The 25120-nt window shown below is 42.7% G+C and overlaps 1 protein-coding gene across 3 annotated transcripts; it reads right to left on the reverse strand.

Annotated features, from left to right (window-relative positions):
• Window positions 1–2454: 2454 nt before the first annotated feature.
• Window positions 2455–22957, reverse strand: Dp (transcription factor Dp). 3 transcript variants are annotated; one of them, XM_075891933.1, is made up of 7 exons: window positions 22844–22957; window positions 17974–18051; window positions 14493–14599; window positions 12460–13002; window positions 9943–10109; window positions 5752–5794; window positions 2455–2751 (listed from the first exon to the last, which is right to left on the reverse strand). In XM_075891933.1, exons 2-7 carry the CDS (start codon window positions 18046–18048, stop codon window positions 2652–2654), a joined length of 1035 nt encoding a protein of 344 aa, XP_075748048.1. In that variant the 5' UTR covers window positions 18049–18051; window positions 22844–22957; the 3' UTR covers window positions 2455–2651. The 3 variants fall into 3 exon arrangements, with proteins under 3 accessions (XP_075748048.1, XP_075748056.1, XP_037290056.2); XM_075891941.1 differs by lacking the exon at window positions 22844–22957 and adding an exon at window positions 22485–22606; XM_037434159.2 differs by lacking the exon at window positions 22844–22957 and adding an exon at window positions 22211–22353.
• Between the last annotated feature and the right edge of the window lie 2163 nt (window positions 22958–25120).

Genomic DNA, 25120 nt, shown 5'->3' on the forward strand with positions numbered 1-25120 from the left:
GTGCTTGTTCATGTGTGCTCCTTGTCCTTGTTTGTAATGTGCAAAGGTGCTAAATGTACATTATTTTCTATGTGAATGCACTGGTGAGATAGTGCTTTAAATTTTTTGTTTTGTCACCTGTTAGTGTTTATGTGCAGTGCTTGTGAGATGTTCTATTGCGCAGCACAATTTTTCACTAGATATACGTGTCTTTTCTGAATTAAAAATCAGTTGGAAGTCAGCGCATGTTCGTGTTGGCTCCCTCTTCGTCCATTTGTGTTTTTCCGTGTTGTCGAAAATTTCCTGACAAATATCCAACAAGTCCAAACGCTCGCGTTAATGACTTTCGAGCATAGGAGCCAGACATGCTGATCACTACACTACAAAGGCACACGGATTCTTCTTAAATGCAAACATGTTAAAGAGGCCTGCCCTGCAACACTTTTACAGCGAAAGCTGTTATGGGATTGCAACACAGGTCACACGCAGTGCCGTAGCTGTCCGCCGCCGCCGGTGTCCGTAACCACTATCGCACGAAATAAAAAAAAAAAACTCAAATTAAAGACGCCAAGAACGTGGTGACATAATGAGATTTGAACCAGGGTCCACTGCATGCCAGCAGAGTATTCTACCGCTGAGCCATGCCGCTGCAACAGTTTACATGCCAGCACCCTTTTTTTTAGAGTTGTGACGTTTGATTGGATTAAACAGGTGATGAAGTGAACAAAGTTAAAGAGTCTTCTCTGGCGATGAAGCACCAAGCACACCCGGTGGGCTCAAACCTATGATTGGCGTAATAGCAATTTTAAGTTTATTTTTTAAAAGTAATTTTGTCTACCAGTTCGTACAACTTTTGCAAAATCTTGGCTGTCATTCGCAAAGCTAAGCAGTGAAATTGACAGTTATAGAAGCAATAGACAACCGCAACAATGTAGTTTAAGTTTGTTTTGCTTTTGGGAGAGAACTATGTTGTATTTCATTGCATGACTTGTCACGGTTTTTGATCACAGGAAAACTGTCTTCCTAAGGTAGTTATTCCTAACACAAAGTGACAGAACTCCCCCCTCCCGCCCGCCTTGCATTTTTTTCACGACTTGGCTTTTATATCGCACAGCATGCACGATACATCCCGCTGTATTACGTAAGCTGTACACTCAAGACAAGGATTCCGTAACGTAATTTTAATGTAAAAGTTAATGATTGTTGGGATTGCACAAGGCCGGTGCACAGCACAAACTAAATGTGTCATGCCAGTTACCCGCTGGGAAGTGGGGGGTTTCTTCGTTCGTGCTACTGTGCAAGAATACTTTAGGCGAGGTGAGCGAACTCTGGGACTGTCCGTTGTCCGATAATGTTCTGCTTTGCAAGGAGCCCAAGAGATGGTGCCATGATGCAACAAACTGGCGCCCCCCCCCCCCCCCCCCCCACTCTCTGTGGAGGAAAGCTCCGGTGACTTAGGAAGGTAGCGGCACTCATTTATCGGCGCCACAACACCCTCACCGCACCGTCAGCATCCTTCCTTATCAAACCCTCTTTCACCTCGTTGATATGGCACGATAACGCCACACACACCAATATAGCTGCTTTAGACGCACAAGCGAGCGTGGCCGAAGCATGCATCCTCGGGCACCTCCTCAGTGCTGCTTGGAACAGTGTCTATTTTGGAATCTCTATTCTGCAAAGGGTCGAACGAGGAAAAAATGGTTCGCGACGCTGCGAATCACAGCGCTTCCAAGCATTAGACTCGTATTTGACCGTAGTAGATATTTTGTACAGCGACGACATCAATGCAGGCAACAAGGCATGACTGAATGTGTGCACCTAGCAGATGAATTGTTTGTGGAGCAGCATGGCCTGATGTCACTTTTCTGTGGAAAGTGGTCAGTATGGAGGTGACCGCGAGGTAGTGCCACTGGTAGCACTCCTAGCGCTAAAAATAGTGGAATTGCCGACCGTTTTGAGTCGTGCTAGATATCAGTGATATAAACCAATAAAATTTATTGGTATTCGTCCTTCAGTTGCGTTATAGGTTGCAAATCTTTACTAGAGAGGTTGATAGCTACTCCTTGACTCGAAAATAATTACAAGAGTAAATTTGATGTCAGTGCTCCTTTAATCCAACAGCATTCGCCATTGAGTACATAGTTAATGGTCTTTCTCGTAGTACTCGCCAATCCACACTCACGACCGCTACAGTGGTAAACTAAATATGGGTTTCGAATGCGTACACTCTTTTTTTTGCCCTGAAACAGTGCAAAAATGATGCTTTGGTGCACATTCATTAGAAGATGTTTGCCAACATGCAGGACATTTAGCCTTTTGACAAAATGTGCTGTTTGTATTGCTGTAAAATTAGAATTTGACCAAATGCCAAAGCAGTGCTGGCAAAAATTTTTTGTTGAAACTGTACGACTCGACCATAATTAAAGCTTCTATAAGCAGAGAAAACATGTTCAAGAAGTGAGCGAACACATGTTTCAGCCAACTATGTTTATTCCATCCAAGCTGTAGCAATCAGGCATTTTACATCCATGCAATCAACCATACATGTGAGTAAGGCAAAGGTACAGCTTTCACCTAAGCTTAAAAGGCATTGTGAGTCGGAAAGCTTTGAAAACATACGTCACATGTGGATTTAAATGGACCGGAAAGCCACAACCGATCGCAGGTTTTCAATCTGAATCCGAGAAATCATCTTCGTCTTCAGAGGAACCTGGCTGTCCATCTGATAGTGATGCAACACTTGAATGCCGTGATGAGTCACGCTGGACCCTGGACAGATGAACAAGGTTAACCAATCATTTTCTGACAGCATCAAATCGGGGACTTTCAAAGACACCTTAATAAGACGTTTTACTCGAATGCTTTGAAAACAGTTGGGCACTTTTATTACATTTACAATAGACTTACTATACATTATGCCACTATGGGTTAAAGTTTTTTTCTGCTTCATGCAAGCTCACCAAAGATTGTGCAATGATGCACAAAAGAAGGCACATGTTTGGTGATAAACAGCACTCAATCTCTGAACTGAGTGTATAACAAGTGTGGTGTAAAAAATACCCCTGCCCTGTGGTGGTTGCTAGAAGGCACAGACAGAATATACTGCTTTAATGACAAAGCAAGAGAAATCCAACTAGCTGTTTGTTGCAACAGGAGTGGCCACCTACATATACACAGCAGGCGAAGCGGGTTTAAGCTAAATTTTAAGGAAACAATCATATTCTACAAATGCACTCAATGGAAAGGGAAGCAAGCAGGTCTTCATTGCTAGTACTGAAAAATGCACCAGCATGCCTTCTCTGACTTCACTTTCCAGCAAGCTGCAATTTTTAGACTATTTTATATAATAATCACACCCAAATGTCCCTGTTTGACAATGCGGTTTACTAGCTTCCATTGTCTGTGCATGCCAATGCCAAGTTAATTTAGCATGTAAGAAAAAAAACCATTACTGTTATTCCACATATTGTTATCGTCAAATGGCAGTTAGGCCTTCAATCTCGGATGCTTCCTGTGCTTGCCTCTTTTGTTGTTTGGCAAGCAAGACAAAAAGATACTGATTTCTATAACGAAAATTGTCATAAACAATGCCATTACTCTTTTGAGCCTGGCTTTCTGAGCTTACAAGCTTTACTTTTTTTTTTCTCTTGTGCAGCCCGGCCATTTATGTTCAAATATGCACCAACTAGCCCAAACAAGGGCTTTACTACATCATGGAGCATGCTCAAATCATGTTATGAGAGTTTTGCCACAAGGTAGCAGCATGCAGCAGGTTGGTGCAAATGGCACAGCTACTACACCACTGTTCCGAGTCTTCAAACATTGAATGTGCAACATCGCCATTTAAATTTAGAGGATGTTATGAGTAGAAGGGCATAACAAATGATGAAAACTTTGGTGACACGTGATGAGGTGTGAGCAATGAAAAAAGTCCTCGTGTGCAATTTGATTATAGGAGGGCTCATGGCAGGATAAAGAAAAAATGTCCCCTTTTGTATTTCACTCTATCATTGATTTCAAAGGCCTGTTTTAATCGCCGTGCTTTTTTTACAAAAAAAAAAAACATACCCGATGACTCAGCTTATGGTGGCCATCATACGGTGCGCCTAGTGAAGTTATGCAATTGTTTTCAATATTCCTTATTAAAAAAACAAATTCGTTTGTATCTGTAGGTGTATATATGGTGCTTTCACAATTTATAACACACAATACTATGGTCTATCTGGGACCATACGAATATTACGTGAGACTTGTCACGTCACACCAATCAGAACAACCAGCGAATGTCATTACTCTGACATGATGAAGCATCATTTCAGATAAAACACACACACACAGGGAAGAAGCCGTTGGTGTCACTCTAGTCGGAAACCAATATGGTTTTACCACTGAAATAAAATTATAACAGCTTTGTTTTTGGCATTGCCACTTTTATATCAGTCAGTATATTTCACACTTTCAGAAGAAGCAATGAAAACTACATGCTTAATTTGTGTTGCGAAGCCCCTTTAAGAAAGATCATTAAGGGTTCACTGGAGTGACTTTTACATCCCTGATTGTGAGACATGCTCAGACTTGCAGCCTGTCAGCAGAAAATCCAACTTTGACTGCACAGTTTTCTGACAGTGATGCAGCAACGCATAACAAAAAAAATGGTGGCCTGTTTGCCTACTGTACTAAATGTATAATTCTTTTGTTCAATAGTAACACTGGAAACCTGTCAAAAGCCCATTTTCAATATTACCCGTCACTTTTTCCTTCTGCATAACAAAGAATAAAGTGAGTAACTCGGAAGAGTAGTGCAAAGAATCGCACAGATGACAACAGATTAAGACGAGGCACAGCCTGTTGTATCGTCTACGTGATTCTTTGTGCCACTGTTCTGGGTTATGCACTACCAATTAACCCATCAGTCCTTCCTTTTAAAGAATGAAGTGTTTATTTATTTATTTTAATCATACTGGCATAATATGTCACTGCCATGATCCCTGGCAACGAAATTGGTAATGGCTAACCAGCAAGGGATGCAAGAATTCACAAACTACACTAGATGTTTACCAACAAGACACCACCCAAATATTGACAGCAATCACCAATGTTGATGCCAATTAAGAAATCACCGACAACATACGATTTCCTTCAGAGAGCTTTTCCTCGCTACAACCGCAATAAAGTGAGGTACTTGGTGAACGACCCAGATGCAAACACTTTGGCATATTCAGAGCCCCCCCCCCCCGCTAATGTCACACAGGATACCTCACAGAAAACAAGATCCAACCGGTGCGAATGGAGACAATGAACATTTGTGGAGGACTCGCAGAGAGACAGACTAGATCATTCTATTTACTGTATTTGCACTATGTCAATAAAATTTGAAAGGAAGTAACATAGTTGATTATGTTTTAGTAATTGCTAAATGATTTTTGTGAGACTGTAATTGGTCCTATGACGACTGCTTTTATGGTTTCAATGAAAATCACCTTTTTTTTTTTCATGCTGTATATGAGTCTATGTCCCAGCAATCAACGTGCAATAAGGTTTGTCACTGTGTGTCTTAATACATTTTTTACTTTGTACGCTTCAACACTCTTTGACAGTGGGTGGGGGGGGGCTTGCTTGTTATTTTACGTTATATTCTGGATTGGCAAAGCTAGTGCATGACTAAGCTATGTCGAGTCGCCCAAGTTATCTCGAGACTGGCAGTAAAAGGGTTAAACAAAGAAATTTCTTAAACCAAGACACTGATAGGAATAAAAAAAGAAAACTCACTCGCTTGCCACGGGAACCACCTCTGCACCAGCCTGAGCCATCTCTGCATTTCAAATAAGATCCAAATAATGATAAGGCACACACATCCAGCTCAGGTGTGATGATAGAGCAAGCACTAAAGCCAGCTTCTATGAGGGAATATAATCACTCCACAATCAGAACAAATGCAACCTAATTACACCGGGCCACCGGCAGCACAACTGGGCACCTCTTTGAACACGTAAGAGGGGAAGGGGAAAGAAGGAGGAAAAGGCAATTAATACGTTCTGGCACAACCTAAAGCAGCCTTAAGTGCCTAAAGTAAAATTTCAAATTATACATGTTTGTTCTTAAGCAAAATAAGTCTACCTGCAAGGATTTCTTGACCCCCCCCCTCCCCATATATTGACCGTATCACTGTTGGGTGGTGCTAGCGGTCATTTTTTTGTCGACTTTGAACATCAAATTAAAATCAAAATTCCTTTTTTACGAGACAAAAGCATACATTGCCGCCGATTTGATGAACAATCTTCTCATTTTTGCCGCAATCAGAAAGACTTTTCTAAGCGATAGACAGTCCCTTTAATAATGCAGCCCGTCTTCAACACTGCCTTTTGTGTGCACATTAAGAAAAGCTGAGCAGTGGGAAACCCAAGTGGCAGCTGTAAATCACTCTCACAAGGCATACTATGAAGTTTGTGTGATGTACCAACCTGTCGCGCCCATGTGTGCTTGGTCTCGTGCTCCCAATGGCAGTTTGCAATACCCCTGTCACTGACAAATTTAAGTGTCATATTGAGTGAGTGCACTTACGCGCACAATGTGCTGGCAGGCCGCTGCCACACGAGAGAGAGTAGCGCATAACGCAAATGATGGTAATGGCAATTGGCACGCTGACACAGTAAGAGTATGTGTTAGGCTGCCACTACAATGTGAGGTCTCCTGTAACTTGCAAGTCTATGAGTACTGCCACACGTGTTATTTTGATAGTATTGCCATGTGAGTTTATTCCTTCTGATGCGATTTCGTTTCACTGAGAAAAACTGTTATGTAAGGCCACTCGTCGCAGGCTGCGCTACTTCACGATTGTTTCAGATTGTTCTGCCAAAATTATGCACAAGCCATGAGTAACCGAGTTTATTTTAGATCTAGAGCATACACCAGCAATAACTGGGAGGTTCGATAAGACATGTACAAAAGTCGATGATTTTTGCAGATGGGCAGATTAGTCGACGCTTGACATCCACAGTAATGGAAGTGACTTTTTACTTTTTGGAGCAGACTTTGGGGCAAAAAAAGGTACCACTTTCGAGCAGAAAAATATTTCAGTTTGGAGAACAGCTATTGGTGTTTTAGAAGCAGTTGCAAAATTTGTCAAACAACTCCTGAAGTTCAAAGCATTGCCAAAATGTCTCATAAATATGGATGTCTACTATTATGAAATATCTTTCACAGACAACAATCAATGCAGATTGTAAGAAACAAATAATCAATTCTTTCGCTACCGTGGGAAAAGGGGCCATTTTTACTAGGTGTAAAAAACAATTTTTTTTCGGCTAGATAATAATGCCTTATTTACATTCTTCAATACCAAACTGCAGGCGAAAGAATGGTCTGTCCAATAACATAAACGTTTCATTATGGTCATTAAGTAAAAAATGTTTATGATGAAAAATTTATATAGTGATTATACCATTACCACTTTAAAAACGAGCACATTATAGAAATAATTAGCTTAAAAATAATTAAGGATATACAATATGTAGCTTCTTATGTTGGAGAAAGGTTGTATAAGGTTCAATAAAAAAATTATTGCCAAAAATTGCTTTCCACGAAAAATAAAATTAGTGAAGGTGCTGCTGGAGATGAGTTATCTATGCAGCTTGCCATCGCAGATGAAGTCTGTCTGCTTCAAGTTCGTGACAGTCAAAAAGGCAAAGAACAGGGGAGAAAAAAAAATAGAGGGGGGAGGGGGGCTTGTGGGCATAATATTAGGAGAAATGAAGCCTGAAAACGACTCTGAGGTATTTCAGTAAAGGTGAAGGTGAGGTAACTCAACAATTCCTATGTAAATGAGGATTCCCATGCACTTTATTGGGAGTGAAGTTCTCCTTCGAACCGCCCCTTTCCGTGTATATTCTGCTGGTCATTAAGGGTAACTGACTAGATTCCAAGAGTAGGCAAACGAGTGAGAGGGGGACAGAAAAGTAGGTGGGCAGATGAGATTGAGAAGTTTGCAGGCATAGCATGGCAGCACAAAGCACAGGACTGGGTTTATTGACAGAACATGGGAGAGGCCTTTGCCCTGCAGTGGGCGCAGTCAAGCCGATGATTATGAATAAGTATGAGATCAAACCTATCTTTCTCATTTGCACATTTTACCAAAGTACTAGTCTACACATCCGGTTGCAAAAAAAAAAAAAATTATGAGCTACATGCTTCGCATGTTAGTTCCTGTTGTTTAAATAAAGTCAGAGCTGATAATGCTGTACACGTGCGCAGTGCTAGGATGATAGTACACTCAAACCTCGTTATAATGTAACTGGATATAACGAAATAATGGATATAACAAAGTATATGAAATTCCCTTCGAAATTCCCCTTTCAAACCTCATTGCAACGAAGTAAAATTGACCGGTAAATGGATATAATGAACTAAATTAGTCTATCAAACAGTCTATAAAGAAAACGACCGTAGTGTGTTAAGTATATTGTTTTCTGCAGAGTTCGACGCTCGTTTGGCGCAGCTATTTCAAAACTCCCACGCCGACCTTACAGCCATGCCACGCGCGGCCAAGAGAGTCTTCCTCCTCACACAGCCAGCGGAGATGATTGAGGAAGATCTCAGCGGGTCACATGACCGAAAAGCGGTGCCATGGTGCAAAACGATTTCCCTCTCACTTATAAGAACACATAATGGGGAAGCTTAGAAGATTTACACTTATTCACAAATCAGAGGACATCCATCATTATTTGAAGTAATCGGTGATGTGTGTCTGTACACGTTTGCCTTGCAGCGAATTAGTCAATTTCGCACGTAGTTGGCAAAGCATAGTAGCGTGGCTAAGTCCAGTGCCAACACTCTCTGAAGACAACGGCAACGACTGCGTCTCCGCTGCTACCTTCTGCACCGAGAAAGGAGGACTCTCTGCGACAGCTTTTTTTTTTCCCCCTTCCTCTCTGTCCGCACGCGGTTTCGAAAGAAGAAGGGTCTCTACGTGCAGATAGGGAAAAGGGAGAAGCATGGCACAGGCGCTTCGCAGATTGGCATTTGAGAGAGAGCAAACAATCCGCCACAGTCTTTTCTTTCCTTTTCTTTTTTTTCCTTTTTCGCGCGAAGCGTTGAGAGGTGCCGCCGCAGGATTGGGCATGGTGCTGAGAGCATTTCCGGAGCGCGGTATGTTCACATTAACCGTTGCAAGTGCTTGCGCATTCGAATTACAAGGCGTTTTCGTCCATTGGAATACACATAGCTTTGACGAGACCCCAGCGTGAGTTCGAATTAACCGGAAGTTCGAATTAATTGTGTTTAAATTAATGAGATTTGACTGATTATTTTCCGTCGCACGCGTGGTCGCGTAGCGGTATACGGGCCTCGAGGCGGTTCCCTTTGCATACTTATAGGTGTGTGCCCATCTAAGCATACAATGCCACAAATTGTTATAACCGACATGACAAAATAATTGATATAACGAAATAATTGTGGCTCCCCCTCAACTTCGTTATAACGAAGTTTAAGCGTATACAGATTTTTTGTTTGTTTGTTTCTTTAGGGCTTAAAAGTTGGGCGTACAGTTCCTTCATTCCCTCAGTGCCATTTCGGAGCAGGTTTGGAGCAATCAATAACGAAAATCACAGTTTGGAGCGGCATTTTTCTTTTGGAGCAGTGCAGAGCAATTGAAGCAGCACTTCCATCGCTGCACCCATGCTTGCTGCTGTTCTTTTTGTGCAGCGTCACTTGTGCTTAGTCTTTGCTTCACTGTACCCAATATAGCATTTCATCTTTACAGACTGTGTTCCACTTCTCACTGTCACGAGATGACCATTAAAGAGCACACTTGTCATATCTCCTTTATCACATTGCCAACAACTGTACTTTTGCTCAATGGTAGGGCATTTTGTGCCCTCAGCGTGCACTTGAAGAGAGCAAGCTAGAAAGGGACTGACAAGTGGCACACAAGTCTACATAAGAGCATCATCGAAAGCCACTCACGGCGCACATAGACTTCCAGACTGCGAGGCACCATGCGGCGAGCACGCTCCAGGTCCTCTGGGGAGCACGTGCCCTTGTCCAGGCCCATGGCTAACCCCATGCGCTTGAGCACCTCGATGTCATCATGGATTTCGAATGTGTCATCAAAATGAAACAAATACTCTGACCTGCAAAGAGAGCAATGACATATTCTCGGTTTATTTCGACACAAGGGGAGTTTACCAACGCAGGAAAGAACCTGGTGCTCATCAGGTGCCATATGAATGAATCCCCAACTTTAGCAGTCAAAATTGTGATTATTTTCTCCTGCATAATAAATGTGCACCTGACGTGGTCCCCAGCAGTCCTACAACGGTCACACTGCAGATTCCTTGCTTCACTCGAGTTGACTGATATTGTGGCGAGAGCAGCAACCAACGTAAGGCACTTCATTCCCTAAAGCTCTTTTTTGAGCAGCTGAGCTGTTTAAGTTCGAGTAAGTCTGGTGGCATCCACAAAAAAACTGCCAGGCCTGCACGAAATGCGCAGCACGTTCGCAGCGGAAGCTGAATGAGCAGCTTTTCCAAAGCTTTTTTTTTTAAGGCACTCTTGGCACAACTACTACAAGCACATTCGTATGGTACTCACTGTGCCATAAATAATTTTTTGTAGAGGGGAAGCATCCATACAGACATTATTCATTATTCTTCGGAAAACCGTGGTACCTGCTACATGGCATTATGTGCACTTTGTTGATGCTGTAGCTGACAACGAAGAATTATGCCTGAGGCTTTTTAAAATAAGTTAGAGCATTCAATGACTCAATGGTTACACAATTTGCGTTGTGTGACGCTTGATTGTTACTTTACTGTTCTAAAACGTTTTACTACACATGTCAACGCGATTCCGTACCCAACATGAAGCCTGCACATTGTCAACTTGCAACAGAGTTTCGAGCACCAGCATAGCTCAGTGGTAGAGTACTGCGCTGCCAGGTAGTAGAAGGCCAAGGTTCGATTCCCATTTTGTCCTCGGTATTATATATACTTACTCTTTTTTAAAATTTCGTGCCATAGTGGTTATACACACTAGTGGCAGCGGCAGACAACTATGGCACCATAATGGGCCTTTGTTGTGATCTTTCCGATGTCCACTAACAAATGGCGGTGTCTGTTTTTGCGCCGATCGCGATTGCTTGCAGATACCAGCCTTGTAGGCGACATCCACTTCCTGAACAATTTCAATTGTTTGCAAATTGACTGAGAGCTCTTTAGATCTAGTGCTATCACCTCTATGACTACTCACGCTTGTTACTTGTCATGCAGCAATAGCAAGAACATATCAGGCACTAGCGCATGGCATGCGCGGCAAAAAATGTGGACCTGTGCATTAAATAACAGTGCGTGATACATTGTGAAGTGGTTCACATTTCCCGCGTGCCATCCATCAGCAGGATGCTCTCCTGATTTCGTTGTTCCAAATTCGTGGAGATAACGAGGTAGGCCCTTTTGCCGCAGCCACAGGGGCCGCTCGATTTGAAAACTGCCAACAAAATATGCAAAATGATTTACAAAATACCAAGCAAGCATTTTTGAGACTTTCATTTCCTTTAAATAACGTTACAGCGAATTTTCATGGTGGTAGCATAATTTACCCAAGGTTTACCACCCGAGTTTTTTTAGACTACACGAAATCCGTGAGAATTCCCGGTTTTCCCAGTCCGTGTTACCAAGTGATGAACAACCAATCCTGATTGAATTGGTTTGTACTGAAAGTGACCACTGCTTTCAATGTATCAAGTCGTTGAATGGTGTGGGGGTGCTACGACCTCGTGAAATGTCATTTGTGCCTCATGGTGCATGCGTGTCTGACAAATTAGCTGCAGTTAGGTTGAACAGCTGCCGAGCGAGAGGGGGCACTGTGCTTGCACAGAATAGGGTTAGCATGGTGGCATCAGCAGGTCCACCTGACAGAAAGGTCAAGCAGGCACATATGATATGACAGCGAGCCTCTTTAGGGTTTCGCAGCGTGCGTGAATGAATGGCTATTGGCACAGTCCTTGCGTACGATGCCATGGCATGGCGCACGGGCCCTTGTAGTGAGTCAGACATTGGCAACACCGCATGCGCACATCGTATGTCCCATGTTTCCATTGTATTTTTTATAGGCATTATGTAAACATGTTACTCATAAGAGATTCGGCTGGCGAGGTCGATGTAATGTAAAAGCGGTGAATAAATGTACTTGTATCGGTTTGCTCGACGGGGTTACCGTCTCCGTGTGTTTCAAGAGCGGCAATATTCACAGACTCTACAATGAGCATTCACTAAAACGTGCAACATGCCGTTATAAGGAATTGAAAAGGTTTTCAAGCACCACAATATTCAAGGGTTTTCAAGGACTTTAAAGTTACAGTATCATATTCAAGACCTTTAAAGGATCTATGTGAACGTTGTGTGTGTCCCATTAAGATCAATTTGAGGGAAGTACTTGGAACACGTAATGATGAGTGCAACGAGCACCAAAAACGAAACGTACTTGTCATTGGAGATGCTGCAGTCAATGACAGTCTGCTTGTTAGTGTTGATGATGATGAACGGTAGAGGTATGGTGGAAGCCGGCGCAGGGGTCTGCCGGTTGCGCTCGACAACTTTATTGCGCTCCACCAAGTTCTTGTAGGCAATCTGCTGCAGCAGCACGTCGTAGAGTTGTTGCCGCTTGGCCGCAATCACCTCCAGACGGCGCTGTTTCTCCTGCTCCAGCCTCTGGCACTCTTGGGCAGAGTTGGTAGGCAGTCCGAGCCAGCGTATCTCCTTCTTCTCTTTAGAAATGATGTTCATGGCCATGAGCACGTTGAGCGCATCGTAAACTCGACGCCGAATGTTCTTCTGGTCATAGGCTTGGTCGGCTGTGCCACCTCGAAGCCCCGCTGCCTCTGGCGCGGCAAACTCGGCCACAAGCTCATCAGCAACCTCATTATACGAAGTGGTTCCCTTTCGCTGAACTTTTTCACACACCTTCATAGAGAAGTGACGGAGCCCCTTGCTGCCTTTGTCCCCGCCACCTTTGCATCTCCGTTTGCTGCCAGAAAACACAAGCTGGTATTAGCCATTTCAATAAGCATTACAAAACTCCTTTGATGCACAGCACCATGCTAGGCAACTGAGAGTTGTTTAATCATATAAGTTGTTTATTCATACAAGTTGCGAGGCTCCATGTAACAATAACTGGAAACATTGTCACTGGAATAACTGGAAATATCATTGTCCGAATTACTGAGCTCTGCTGATTGTAGTGCCACATGTACGCGAGAAATTGACCTGAAAAATAGCATCTTTGTGTGTTGCACTGCACAAGCCCATAAGCGACGCTGCGCTGACAAAGAGACCCGCTTTTGCTTTGTAAAGATTAGATTTTGCTTATATACAGGGGGGAAACACGATACATGGGTTTGGGAGCACTCCTGGGAGCAGGCAAAAGTGCCTTTTGTAGCAAGCTTAGAGCATCCAGAAAGGCATTTTTGAGTGGGCTCGGAGCAGCCAGAAAGGCATTTTCGAGTAAGTTTGGAGCAGTCAGAGGAAACGTTCAGAGCACATGTAGTCCCATGAAACTAGGCTTGCAAGAATCTAATAGTGATTTGGTTCGAATAATTTCAAATCAAATTGGAGTACTATACATCACATAATATAAAGAAAAATGGGCATATTTGTCATGACTAACTTACACAACATTTAAAAAAAAAATTGACAAAACGCCTGAGCAAATGCCTTTTTTTCTAGTTCAAAGGAAGTGGAAACAAGTTTTAATAGTAGAAGGATTTAACTTTTGGCAGAATGCAAGTGATAACCTGTAAAATACACTATGTTTTAAAATGTACTAAGAATATAAGCCAGTACAACAAGCTTTAAAAAAAAAATCATGAATCGATGTGGAGAAAATATGTCCATCACACTTTAAAGGAAGACTTCACAACAGTGCGAATTTCCTTTGAATAGGTGTTTTCATGGTTTATCACCGCTTCATTGCAGTGAAACCACCTTTAAACAAACGTTACTTTCGAATTGTTCATTTATAAATGCTTTCACGACCTAGCACCCATCCACTGCAGTGAAGGCACACTTACAAAGTTACATGCACACTAATATACATTTATTCGTTCATTTCGAATACCTTGAAATTTTCCGTACTTTAAATTCAAATCACAACGAATTTTAATGCCGTAATATTCAGTCGAATATTCAAACCATTGAAATATCTTCACAAGCTTTATGCCCATATTATGGTCATTCCTTGCATCGTAAACTGTGAACCTAACTGGAAAACGGCACTACGTCTGCTGTACTGTGAACACGAAACCTGTACAGTTTTCCAAACGCTAAAAACTGTTCCTTTTTTGACTTGGTGAAGAACCGCACTTTTCATGATGTGACACTTGCTGTGTTACACAATACAGAGAGCGTTAAAATACAGAGAAACATGGTTGACACTGAAAGTGCCAAATTACATCTTCCTGTCTCTTTCTCTTTTTTTTTTTTTTTTTTTTTTGAGTGCATTCACACAAAAGTTCTCACAGGTCGGGAAAGTCTGAGTCCTCGTGTGCTCGCTTGGCATTCCAATGTGCTGCATCAGGTGCCTGGGCACCTGGCAGCCGCCCAAACAGGGACCGCTGACTCAGGATCTGTAGAAACAATACAGTTGCACATATACAAGGGTGAAACAGCTAAAATAGAATTTGGAATAGGTTATGGAAAAAACATCTATTCTTTTTATCACGAAACCCCGAATTTGGAGCAGTATAACAAAGACTGCTTATATTTAAAAAGAAAACAGAAATATGCACAGCCGCGGCCACGTCTGTGTATAGCGCGCGAGCAGCCGTCCTTGATCTGCGGCGCGACACCTTGGAGTCGTTGCATGTTGTGACGTCGCATGCACCAAAGCATGCGCGGTCTTACAAACATGTAGGCCTGCTGTGCACGGGTGATGTTAGAAAAAGTGCTTGTTTAACTGAAGACTCGCGCTCACTCAGGGCGCTTTCGTCATATCTATTTTATAAGACGAAGCGCGTTTCGACTGACAACACACGCCAGCATAAACGACGCACTCTTTGTGGCCGCTTTCATTTCGTGGCCATCTAGTATTTTTTTACGGGGCTGTTGCACTCTCATTTCTTCATGTAATCAGATTACTCGAAACAGCCACAACTAAGCGTGCATTGTTGATGCAGGCGCGTTTTATCAGTCGAAACGCACTTCGTGTTGAAGCAACCTGAGGGAGCGCAATTCTTCATCTAAACAAGCACACCTTCTACTGTTGTCACCCATGCAGAGCATGCCTGCATGTCTGTAAGGCCGCGCATGCTCCTGTGCACGTGACGTCACAACTCGCAATGGCCGCAAGGTGTCGCGCTGCAGAGGAAAACTGGCCGCTCGCGTGCTATACACAGATGTGGCCGCAGCTGTACAAACCATTGAACACCACTTGAATCATGCACATTTAATATGACCAGTGCTATTTTTAATACAAGCAGTATTTTGAACCAACCCACTATGCAAACTATGATGAAGTCTACATTAGTATTGGCAGCATCTATCAAATGTTTCGACAGACTCGGCAGATTAAAATATCGCTCCGTCAAGCTGACACACTCGAACTAGTGAGATTGGTAATGCAGTAACGAGTAGGAGCGGCGAAAAAAAAAAGTCTGTGCGTGCATTTGTACATATCTTTAGTGTCACCTTCTAATGTTTCACTCGATAAAACAATTATAACACAGTCATTTTCCCTCCGCATGCTGCGCATAGAGCATCAATTCCCAACAGGGATCTGCCAATATAATTTTTTTCCCCACGGTGGCGTTAAGTTTAAGGCACAACTTCTCAGCTCGCTTGTAAAACACGTTTGACCTGATAAAGTAACAATGAAGCGTCACATATCTGTTGGTCCGGTGACAGCACCAGATATGTATCAGTGAGATGACACAACTTCAAGACATAAAAATGGTTGATTTGCTGTTGCTGTGGCAATCAATGTGGTCGGCGGCAAAGCCGGCGTTCGAAGCACGTCCGGTTTGTTTGCTGGCAGACACTGTGACATACGCCTCCAATTTTAGTTCTTAACATGCTATAGCTGGGTTTGCTAACTAATAAACTCAAGTTTCCTGCGAAGCGTTGGTGGCAATGGGAATACAGTTTTGTCTTTAAGTTGTGTGGTACTGCAGATAAGCATTTGCTGTGGTCAGCGGAGTGGTGGGCATGCAGAATCGTTACTTTATCTGGTCAATTGAGTCTCACGAGTGTCATCCCCTAACGCACATATATATATATATATATCTTACGCTGTGGTTTAGGGTAAGGGTATGGTATTGGAATACAAGAGGCGAACTCTTCAAGAAACAGGGTTCGAGACAGAATCGAACCCAGTAATTCTGCATGGCAGTTGAGTGTTCCTCCTTAAGCCATGTCAGCACTTGAAACTGCTCCAGAAAGCTATCCAACACCGGTGTCACATAAATTGTGTGGCCGAAGCATAGAACCACACCAGGAATTGCGTAATGAGCAAGTGGTGTAAAGCTTCGCAACCGTTACAAAGGCCTGACCCATATTTCATCAGCATCAGCCTCAGCATGAACTAAGTATGCAGCCTACTAGGTGTGCATATTACCGCACAGACGCATACTGGGTACTTCAACAAAGTCTGCAAAACCTACAAAAATACATTCAAAAGTTCTTGCATGAGGCATTAAAATGGTCAATTTAACGCAAAACATATGCGCTTCACTCATACATGTGTACTGTCTGTTCACAGGAGACTTAATTCACAAGTGGCACGTAAGGGTACTGAGAACTGGCCAGCACAAGACTTAGATCCTAGTGGGGAAAAGAAAAGTTATAGTGACATAATTAAGCATGCTTTGAGCTATTCAAGTAGGATGAAATTTGAAATTGCATTCAACAACTGAAGCAGGAAGTTTCAACATGCAGGAATTCCTTTTCCAACGAGAGCCCAAAATGATTGCACTCGATTGCACTGTTACTGATTTAGGTGCCTTTCTTGATTTCAATTTCTGTAGTAATCTACATTACTGCAGCAAGCAGAACAAACTTTTTATCGCACTTTTAAGTAGTTTTCAGGGAAGATATTTTGGAATCGTAAAAAGGGCTTTACAAAAACAGAAAAAGCGATTTAAAAAATAAATCAAACTTTTTTGCGATACGAAAGCACATCCCCATAAGGAATAAATTTGTTCTTTGACTATATCTGTGGCTTGTAATTGTTCCTCTCTCGCAAGAATATGTTTACTAATTTTGCGCAACATTTTTCTACATTTTCACTTTGAAGTATCAGAAAATTATTCGATATGATTCACACTATTCCAATTTGCTTTGCACTAAATTTTTTTTCTATTCGCACAGCTCCAAATTTTTAGTTTGAGTTACCAAATAGGCACATGAAAGCCGTGCAAATCAGCTCATTCAAAAAGCACCCGCTGTATAGGGGGTACTGCCACTCAATAAAGAGCCCTCCAGTTTAGTGAACAGTGGACGTGTGGCTCGAAACCAGCTCTCAAAACATCGCCTTTCATGCTTATGTGAACTCATCAGTGATCGAGTATCGAGCTCCTGTGTATCGATGTCTTTGTAGGCAACGTTGAGACTTTATCTTTTGGAAATAGAATGTCCAACTCTTATGTCAGGAAAATGCAAATGCGAAGCACGTCCGCTGGGCAAAGCATGCCCCGCAGCAGCGGTGCAGAGCACTAGGCCTATCTTTGGGCCAGTCTCGGATGATGTGGCGGGGTGCACCCCGCGTTTTTCGATCAAGAGGCCATACCTGTAACCAGTATCACTAGCTGCAAGGCTAACTCATTGTTTTGTAATGCTAACAGTGTTTAATAAAATGTGATTTCATGTACGTAGACATCAACTTTCTTTTTGAGTAGCTGCTTCTCGTAGTAATGCTTCCAATGTTGCATGGGTTGTCTTTTTAGATGCATCAAATGTAACAGGTGGGGAAGGTATGACAAAAGAATTAAAATACCATGCCACGCACCATAGGTGAGCCCTTTGGTAGTACATCCATGTGAAGACTGCCACCCACCACCATCAGTTGTGGCTGGCTGCTCATATCCTGCACAAAATTGGACAAGCTAGTCATTTTGCTTTGAATATCAGGAAAATATTAGTACACAGAAGCACAAGGTACCGTTTTCTTGCCTGAAAATGCATCAGTATGAAAGACTGATTATTCCTATGGTTCATATGCCACCCTGGCAAGGTTACTTCTGTAAAACGATGATTCTATTATTTCTAATAAGGCCAAAGTAAAACATTGTCAAGCTCACTACAGTTAATTTATAATAAGAGATCTTTAAAACAATGTTATGAAGTGCCTTTCACTATTCCAAAACTATGAGGTGCTAAATTTTCCAACTACTTTCAACAATTATCTCCGGTAATAAGAGAAAGGGGCAATGACGAAAGGAACTTCTAGGTCTTTATTGCCTACAATGAAGCCCAACCAAATGTCTGTTTTGCTAGGTAGCTTCAGCTACTACAATCATTCAAGTAATGTCAAGCAAAATCTCTTGTAGCGCAGTCTTTTACTTGTTCATTCATACTCCGAACCACTATTGCTTATCGTACATTGCAAGTGAGTTTCACTAAACTAAATATCAGGAAATTTTGAGCAGTTGAGTCAAATAAGCTACATTACATGCAGAGCACTTTTAGAACTATTTTTTTTTGTCCAAAGTTAGGTACAGGTGCCCCAAAAATAAAACGAAACACGTAAACTGTAGCCACACTATGGACCAGTGTGCTCTACGAGAGATCTGGTTGTTTACTTATAAATGTATATGTACCAGAAGATAGTGCTATCATTTAAATTTAAAAACAACCACTCTTCCTATACAGTGCTGTGCATGCATTTTTGCATAGTTTGGCCACAGCTTGTGTGCTCAGTTTTACTTTGGGGGCATCTGTACATTTACAGTTGAACCTCTTTATATGAGACATGCAAAAAGGTATCAGTTTTTGTCCCTCTAGTGAGGTGCTCTGATCCCTCATATCAGCAGGGTACCATGTTCCAGTGGCGGTCAAGTCAGTTTGAAATTTGGTGCAATTTTCGAAAGCACAAAAAGGAAGCTGTTCTGGGGGAGATTTGGAGCAGCAGGAGGTATATTTTAGAGCAGCTTTCGTGTAGACAACATCGAGTTTGGTGTCCCCTAGAATGGTACAAAGCTACTACGTCTACCACCTTTTTTTGTCCACATGCTTATTCTTATGCAATCAAGAAATGCTGGTCTAATGCAAACAACAAGACAACATCAACACGGGAAGGGCAGTCATCAGTCAGGCTGTTTACAAGAAAAATGTCCCAAGCAGACTTAAGAGAAACACAGATGTGCATTGCTGTGAAGCACTAGTGACAATGCAAGTGTGGCGGGTGGTCTCTGTGAGCGACCAGAGTCAAAACGCAATTCCTTCCAGGAATTTGAAAGGGTTGACTGCCCCTACAGGCTCCAAATTAATAATTTACAGAAATAGTTTTGCATTGCACTTTTGATTTAAGCAAACCCCTACAAGGCGCATCTGCGCATCCTTAGTCTTTGAGCAGAGAGAAACTCGCATGACAGCAGCACTCCAGGTTCTTCGTGTGATAAGCTTATAGTGGCTTGACGAAAGTCGTGTGTCTAAGCATTACTGCCAGTTCCTCATCAAAAGCGGTGCGTTTTCAGATTACATACATGTCGAAGAGTCGAAAATGAAGTTAAAATGCACATATTTTGGTTAGGTCGATCATAAAGAGAAACGTTGCATCGGCAGAACTAGGAAAGTGGATTCTGTAGCAATAACGGAAGTGTGTGCATATCTGGCACCACACGAAAAATATTTTAGGGCAGAATTTATCCACGTTAATTTCAACAGGCAGAATAGTGAACTTTGGTTTAGCTGGTGCAAGATGCACCTGAATAAGTGCCGTGAGGTGCATAGGGGTCGAATTGTAGCAAAACAGTACAAATAGTGGAGTTTACTGATGTTTGCTAGCCAACCCCTACTTGGACGTAAGCACATGGGTTTCTCCGATACACAGTTGTCTCTTACTAAAGGGTTCAACAGTACATTTCAGGCATTCACGTGTGCATTCGTTTATATTCAATTACTTTCAGCAGTATTACCTATTGTACAACATTATCTTGACATTTTACCCTGCTTTATTTTGTTTCACTGCAGTATTTATTTCCTGTAGAATTTTTTTTATCCCATGAATTGTGTAGCCCCTTCCCTCAGTCTCATAAGAAGTCTTGAAGGTTAAATAATGTTAGCAGCCATCAGATAATGCATTTCAAATTAGGTTGCTTAACAAATAAGGTATCACACTGCTAAGCCCCATTTCATTACAACATTTCTATACAATAAGAAGAGCCGCATTTCAATGCAAGAAGAGTTGTTCACTCGGATTTCGGCGTAGATTAATGGACCCCAGGTTGGTGAAGTTAATATGAAGCCCCCGACTACAGCTTACGTTGTAGTCATATTGCAGCTTTGGCACGTAAAATGCCAGTAATTGTTATTTTTATTAATATATATTTTGAATCATACTTGAATTTCAACCATTTCTGGCTCCTTGGTGCACTAAAGTGACTGCTTGGGCATGTTGGTAAGGCATGATGATCGTTCGTTACTTGCCCCTTAAAAGAAGCTGAAATAATACTGATCATGCTGAAATATTTTGAGCGACATTGGAAGATACGTAAGTGAATACTTCACACAAGGGGCCTGCAACACTGTTTTCAAGTCACTCTATTTGGCATCAAAAAAAAGGTAAGTTGCAAAGTCCCAGTTTGCCCTTAACCTGAAATTTCACCCTCCTATGGCATTACAGGGCATTTGTGATTCAGAAGAGAAATGTGGAAGAGTTGGTGTGGAAGCATGAAAAATGTGGGGCACAAGCTAAGCAACACAAGCGAAGAGACACACACACACAAATGCAGCCTCTTTGTGGGATTGTGCAAGCACATGGCATCCCATTTACAGCTGCTTCTATTTGAAAGGCTCAGTGTTTGTAACACCTCACTTGTGGCGGGCCAGCAGCTGAGACGGCCTAAAATGCTATGCTACAATATCTTTGAAATATTTGCAATATTGTGCAAACATAAACAGCTCATCACATCTTCATCCAATGATGATGTCCCGTCCATCGCGAAAAATTGCCACACTGCAATGCTGCTGGTAAGAGGAACTCAAACACTTTTGGGCAGTTCCTCTGTATTATGATCACCCGCATCAACGGCTCTGAGCGAAACTATAGTTGGTTTGCAATGAAGTCACTGAAACGTCGTGTAGGAGCACCAGCATGGGGTGTCATATGACACGATGTCATATTAATATTATCATGGCATCAGATTAAGGTTATTTCATTATGCATGCACAAAGGCATTCCTGCCACATCATTAACACATTGAACCAGGTTATGGGCAACTTGTTTGTCATAAAAGCTGCCACTGTGGAGGTACAGGGTGTTCAGAAGCTGTATACATGACTTCACACGCTATCTATGTTGTGGCTTGTCTACAATGAACACAATTGTATGCAGCCTCATATTTATTTATTTAAAAGCACCTTACAGGCACCATGACGAGCATCGAGTAAGGGGAGCATCACAAAACAAGAAAACAACCAAAGAAAGCAAACACATGAGAGCAAAAAATGCATACAATAATCACGTGCTGGCTACGCGATGTGTAAGAAATATGTCCCAACAAATTGCTTTAGCCAATAAGATAGGCCCAAGAGCACCCAAAGACCTAAATATATATAGCATATGCTGCAACAAACACTAACCTAATGCTCGCATGTTTCCTTAGAAGCAAGCACAGAAACATTCATGCCAATCAAACTTCATTATATCCTAAAACCATGAAGTGTAATGACAGGTCAAGCATTCTATACCAATTCAGGACAATGACAAATATGCAGTAACCTCACTGCGCAGTATAGAAAAACTTGTGCTTGGCTGTGCCCTCATTTTTTGTAAACCTGAGAAGACATAAAATTGACATTTGCGCCGCCACAACATGAATGCACTAGGCAACAGTTCACTATCGTTGCGCTGGCTACGCGGAAATGCTGCACCTGTCTAAAGCGCTGCCTTGAAAGAAAAGTTTGCCCTATTGGGCTTACACTGCGACAGTTTTGTACTTCCTTACGCTACATAAAGCTTTGAATTTTGGTTCGTACAGTGAGCGCATCACGTATGCACTGCGGTAACACAAAGATTTGGATACCCTGGTCTGCATGATTGAATAAGATCCAAGCTGCGGATTTGCCGGACTTGTTCAGGTGTGATGATTTCGTTGCGGGTATCAGCTTCGACCTACAGTATACTTTCCTCTAGCATACGGGCTTCTGCAAAAAATTACTTTTCGGTGAATAGACACCACAGTCGTACAAATTCCTCCCGGAACACTCGTGCCCTCCAGAAAAGGACCATTCAGTGCTCGAGCCACGGCGCGTGTGGAGCACTCCCCCAGAGAACACCAGATACGTGCAAGAACCCACCTGGAAAGGTAATCATCGAAACTAACGTAGTTATACGTGCTTACGCATGGCGAATGACCACAGCTCATAACTTTTGCGCGGGAACTAAAGGCGCTACTGCAGCCCGTTATTATAGACGTGCGCGCCCCTCTCTGCTTTGCTTATAATCGATGCAGACACACCGAGTCCGAGCGGGCAATGCGTTTTACACTTACGCCCGCACCCCGAGAACGGGGAGTGTTTGCGCGCGCACAGACTGCAACAGCACAGTTATGTGAGGAATCAGGGATAATTTGAAAAAAGTTACCAAGCGTGGCAACTCAACTAGACTGAACCGTGAGCAGAAGTTTCGCCGCACTTTGCGAAGAGAACTCACCCACCTCAACGGCCGGCAATAGCGCTTTTTTTTTTTTTTTTTTGGCGCCAACGGGCAGTAGCCGCCACTACTATAAGTCGACCCCAACCATTCCTCACTAGAGTTACTATGTAGACTCTGTTCCCCACTCTCGATGCGTGCGCCCCACGCGGCGCGCATCCAGGTATCACGATGAAAAGGATAAGACGATAAAAGAAGCGTATGAATCATGAAGGAATTCATAGCTTCCTCCGTGGTATGAATTAATTGGCCCGACTGGCCTTCAAACGCTTTTGGCGATTTGTCATGATTTTGTACCCTATGCGACAGATGACGCGCTATGTAGCGGTTTTTGCATCTAGGTCCATAGAGTAACATCTAGGTTTGCTTGTGCTCGGAACCCAAATGAGCTTGATTTCTTGTTGAGGTCCTGGAAATGAGGCCGCTCACAGACAGCCAGAGGGAATATAAACCGGGAATTGGTGCGGTCCTAGGAACCAAATCCGAATGACCTGGCGCTCAGCTACGGAGACCGGCTTAGCCGGCACCGAGAACAAGAATGCTTTATCCACCTCCAGATGACGCATACACTAACCCGGGCCCAAGCGACTATACTGCGAAGGGCTCAGACTCATTGTATACTCAGCCTGAGGAGGCTGGCCGCAATAGTGAAAGATGAAAAGCTACACAAGTCTATTAACTATTAACTGTTGTCTAGCACAGGCAGGACAAGACCAAGTATTATGGGGTTGCACCAACAACCCTCCACCCGAGGAGCTCCTGCAGCCATTTCCCTCACATATACAGGCCAATCTGGCGGACTGGTCTGCTAGTGTTGCGGCCCTTTGGGCCCGAACCTAGCCCCCATCAAACTTGGCTTCCTCCCCTTTCTGAATAAAAAAGTTTATTCCTCATCTAGGTCTGCTCGTTGTTGTAGTTGTAAATAGAGCTTTACTTGAGTATTTTACCTTTATTCAAACTGGTACGATCAACCGACCACTCATGCTGTGAAAGACGTTGAAGCACAGTGTTTGATACAATAATTATTGCATAAATAAAACAATTAAACTATATGCAATGCTAGCAGAAAAAGTACCGTACTCCTCTATGGATACTCAAAGAACACAGGACCCCAAGAACTTGTGTGCGATGCTTGGGGTACCCCCACCAAAATGCTCAAATGTGTTCAACGATCTCTGCACTTGGAGACATAGTCCAAGAAAGGGCTTGACGTGTCAGCACTCCGAAAATGTGTTTTGAGGGCGAGCGAGCCCTGCCCCATCTCACCCCTGGGCTTCCCTTGATTATTCTGGGACTGGGCAAAAGGGGCCTTTAAATGTAGGCATTAAACAAAAGGTAGGTGAACTAAGAAAAGTAATTTTAACTCCAACCAATGAAAAGTACCACGTGAAAATACGTAAAAACTGGACGCATCGCGTGGAACCGACTTGGTTCCTCCGTCAAAGGGGATCATAGCAACGTTGCAGCGGCGTCTTGAAAGAACTTGCTCGGCGGTTAATGACCCGACGTTTTGCCAAGGAGCGGAGTCCGTGTGCTTACACAGGGGGAGGGTTTCCGAGGGAACGATAAAGGTTTTGGGCCACGACTCAGTAGCAATCTTCTAGTCTAGTTAGTATCGCTTTCCAGGACAGTTGTATGGTTGATATTTATCTTGTCGGATGTCTCACGGTATTTAGCGATGGCTCTGCGCTCTTTGTTCAGCGTAGGACATCCTTGGCGTGTTGTCCGAGTCGTTTCGATAGCATGACGATAGTTATATAGCGCGAGAACAAAACGACGACACAGAGGCAAGAAAGACACGAACGCCTTTCATGTCGTTCTTGTCTTTGCGTCGTCGTTTTGTTCTCGCGCTATAACTATCGTCATGCCATACCAACTAGCCCAAGCTGCCACACTTCTACGGCCCGATAGGTTCTTTGTCTCGCCAATTTATGAAGAAGGGCCCTCGGCGCATGGGATTTGGTAAACGACACCGGGAGTATTGTCAGTTGTTCTTCTTTTCTTACGTGCTCTGAGTTTGTATAACGAAATGCAACGTTGTAAAATGTAAATGTAATCACTGATCTCTACTAGGTATCAATATCATCTTTATGAGAATAATAAAGTCTTGGTTGATAATTGTTAACCTAATAAGCATATATTTTTGCGCAAAAAAATGTTGAAAAAAAAAAACAACTAACTTGGGCTATTTTGTGGCTATATACTTCAAATTTACGCGTTGGCCATGTTTGGTCCATCTTGAAGTTTAACTTGGCGGTTTGAGGCTCACGCCATCTGGTAG

Source organism: Rhipicephalus microplus, chromosome 1, assembly GCF_043290135.1.
Source record: "Rhipicephalus microplus isolate Deutch F79 chromosome 1, USDA_Rmic, whole genome shotgun sequence".
Classification (NCBI taxonomy): Eukaryota; Metazoa; Arthropoda; class Arachnida; order Ixodida; family Ixodidae; genus Rhipicephalus; species Rhipicephalus microplus.

Excerpts from the sequence above, each read along its gene's own strand:
- Dp (XM_037434159.2), bottom strand. Across the intron at positions 14,600-17,973 it reads TACCAAAGGGCTCACCTATG|ATCCTGAGTCAGCGGTCCCT; the intron begins GTGCGTGGCATG and ends TTGTTTCTACAG. Across the intron at positions 5,795-9,942 it reads TCTGGAAGTCTATGTGCGCC|AGATGGCTCAGGCTGGTGCA; the intron begins GTGAGTGGCTTT and ends TTTGAAATGCAG.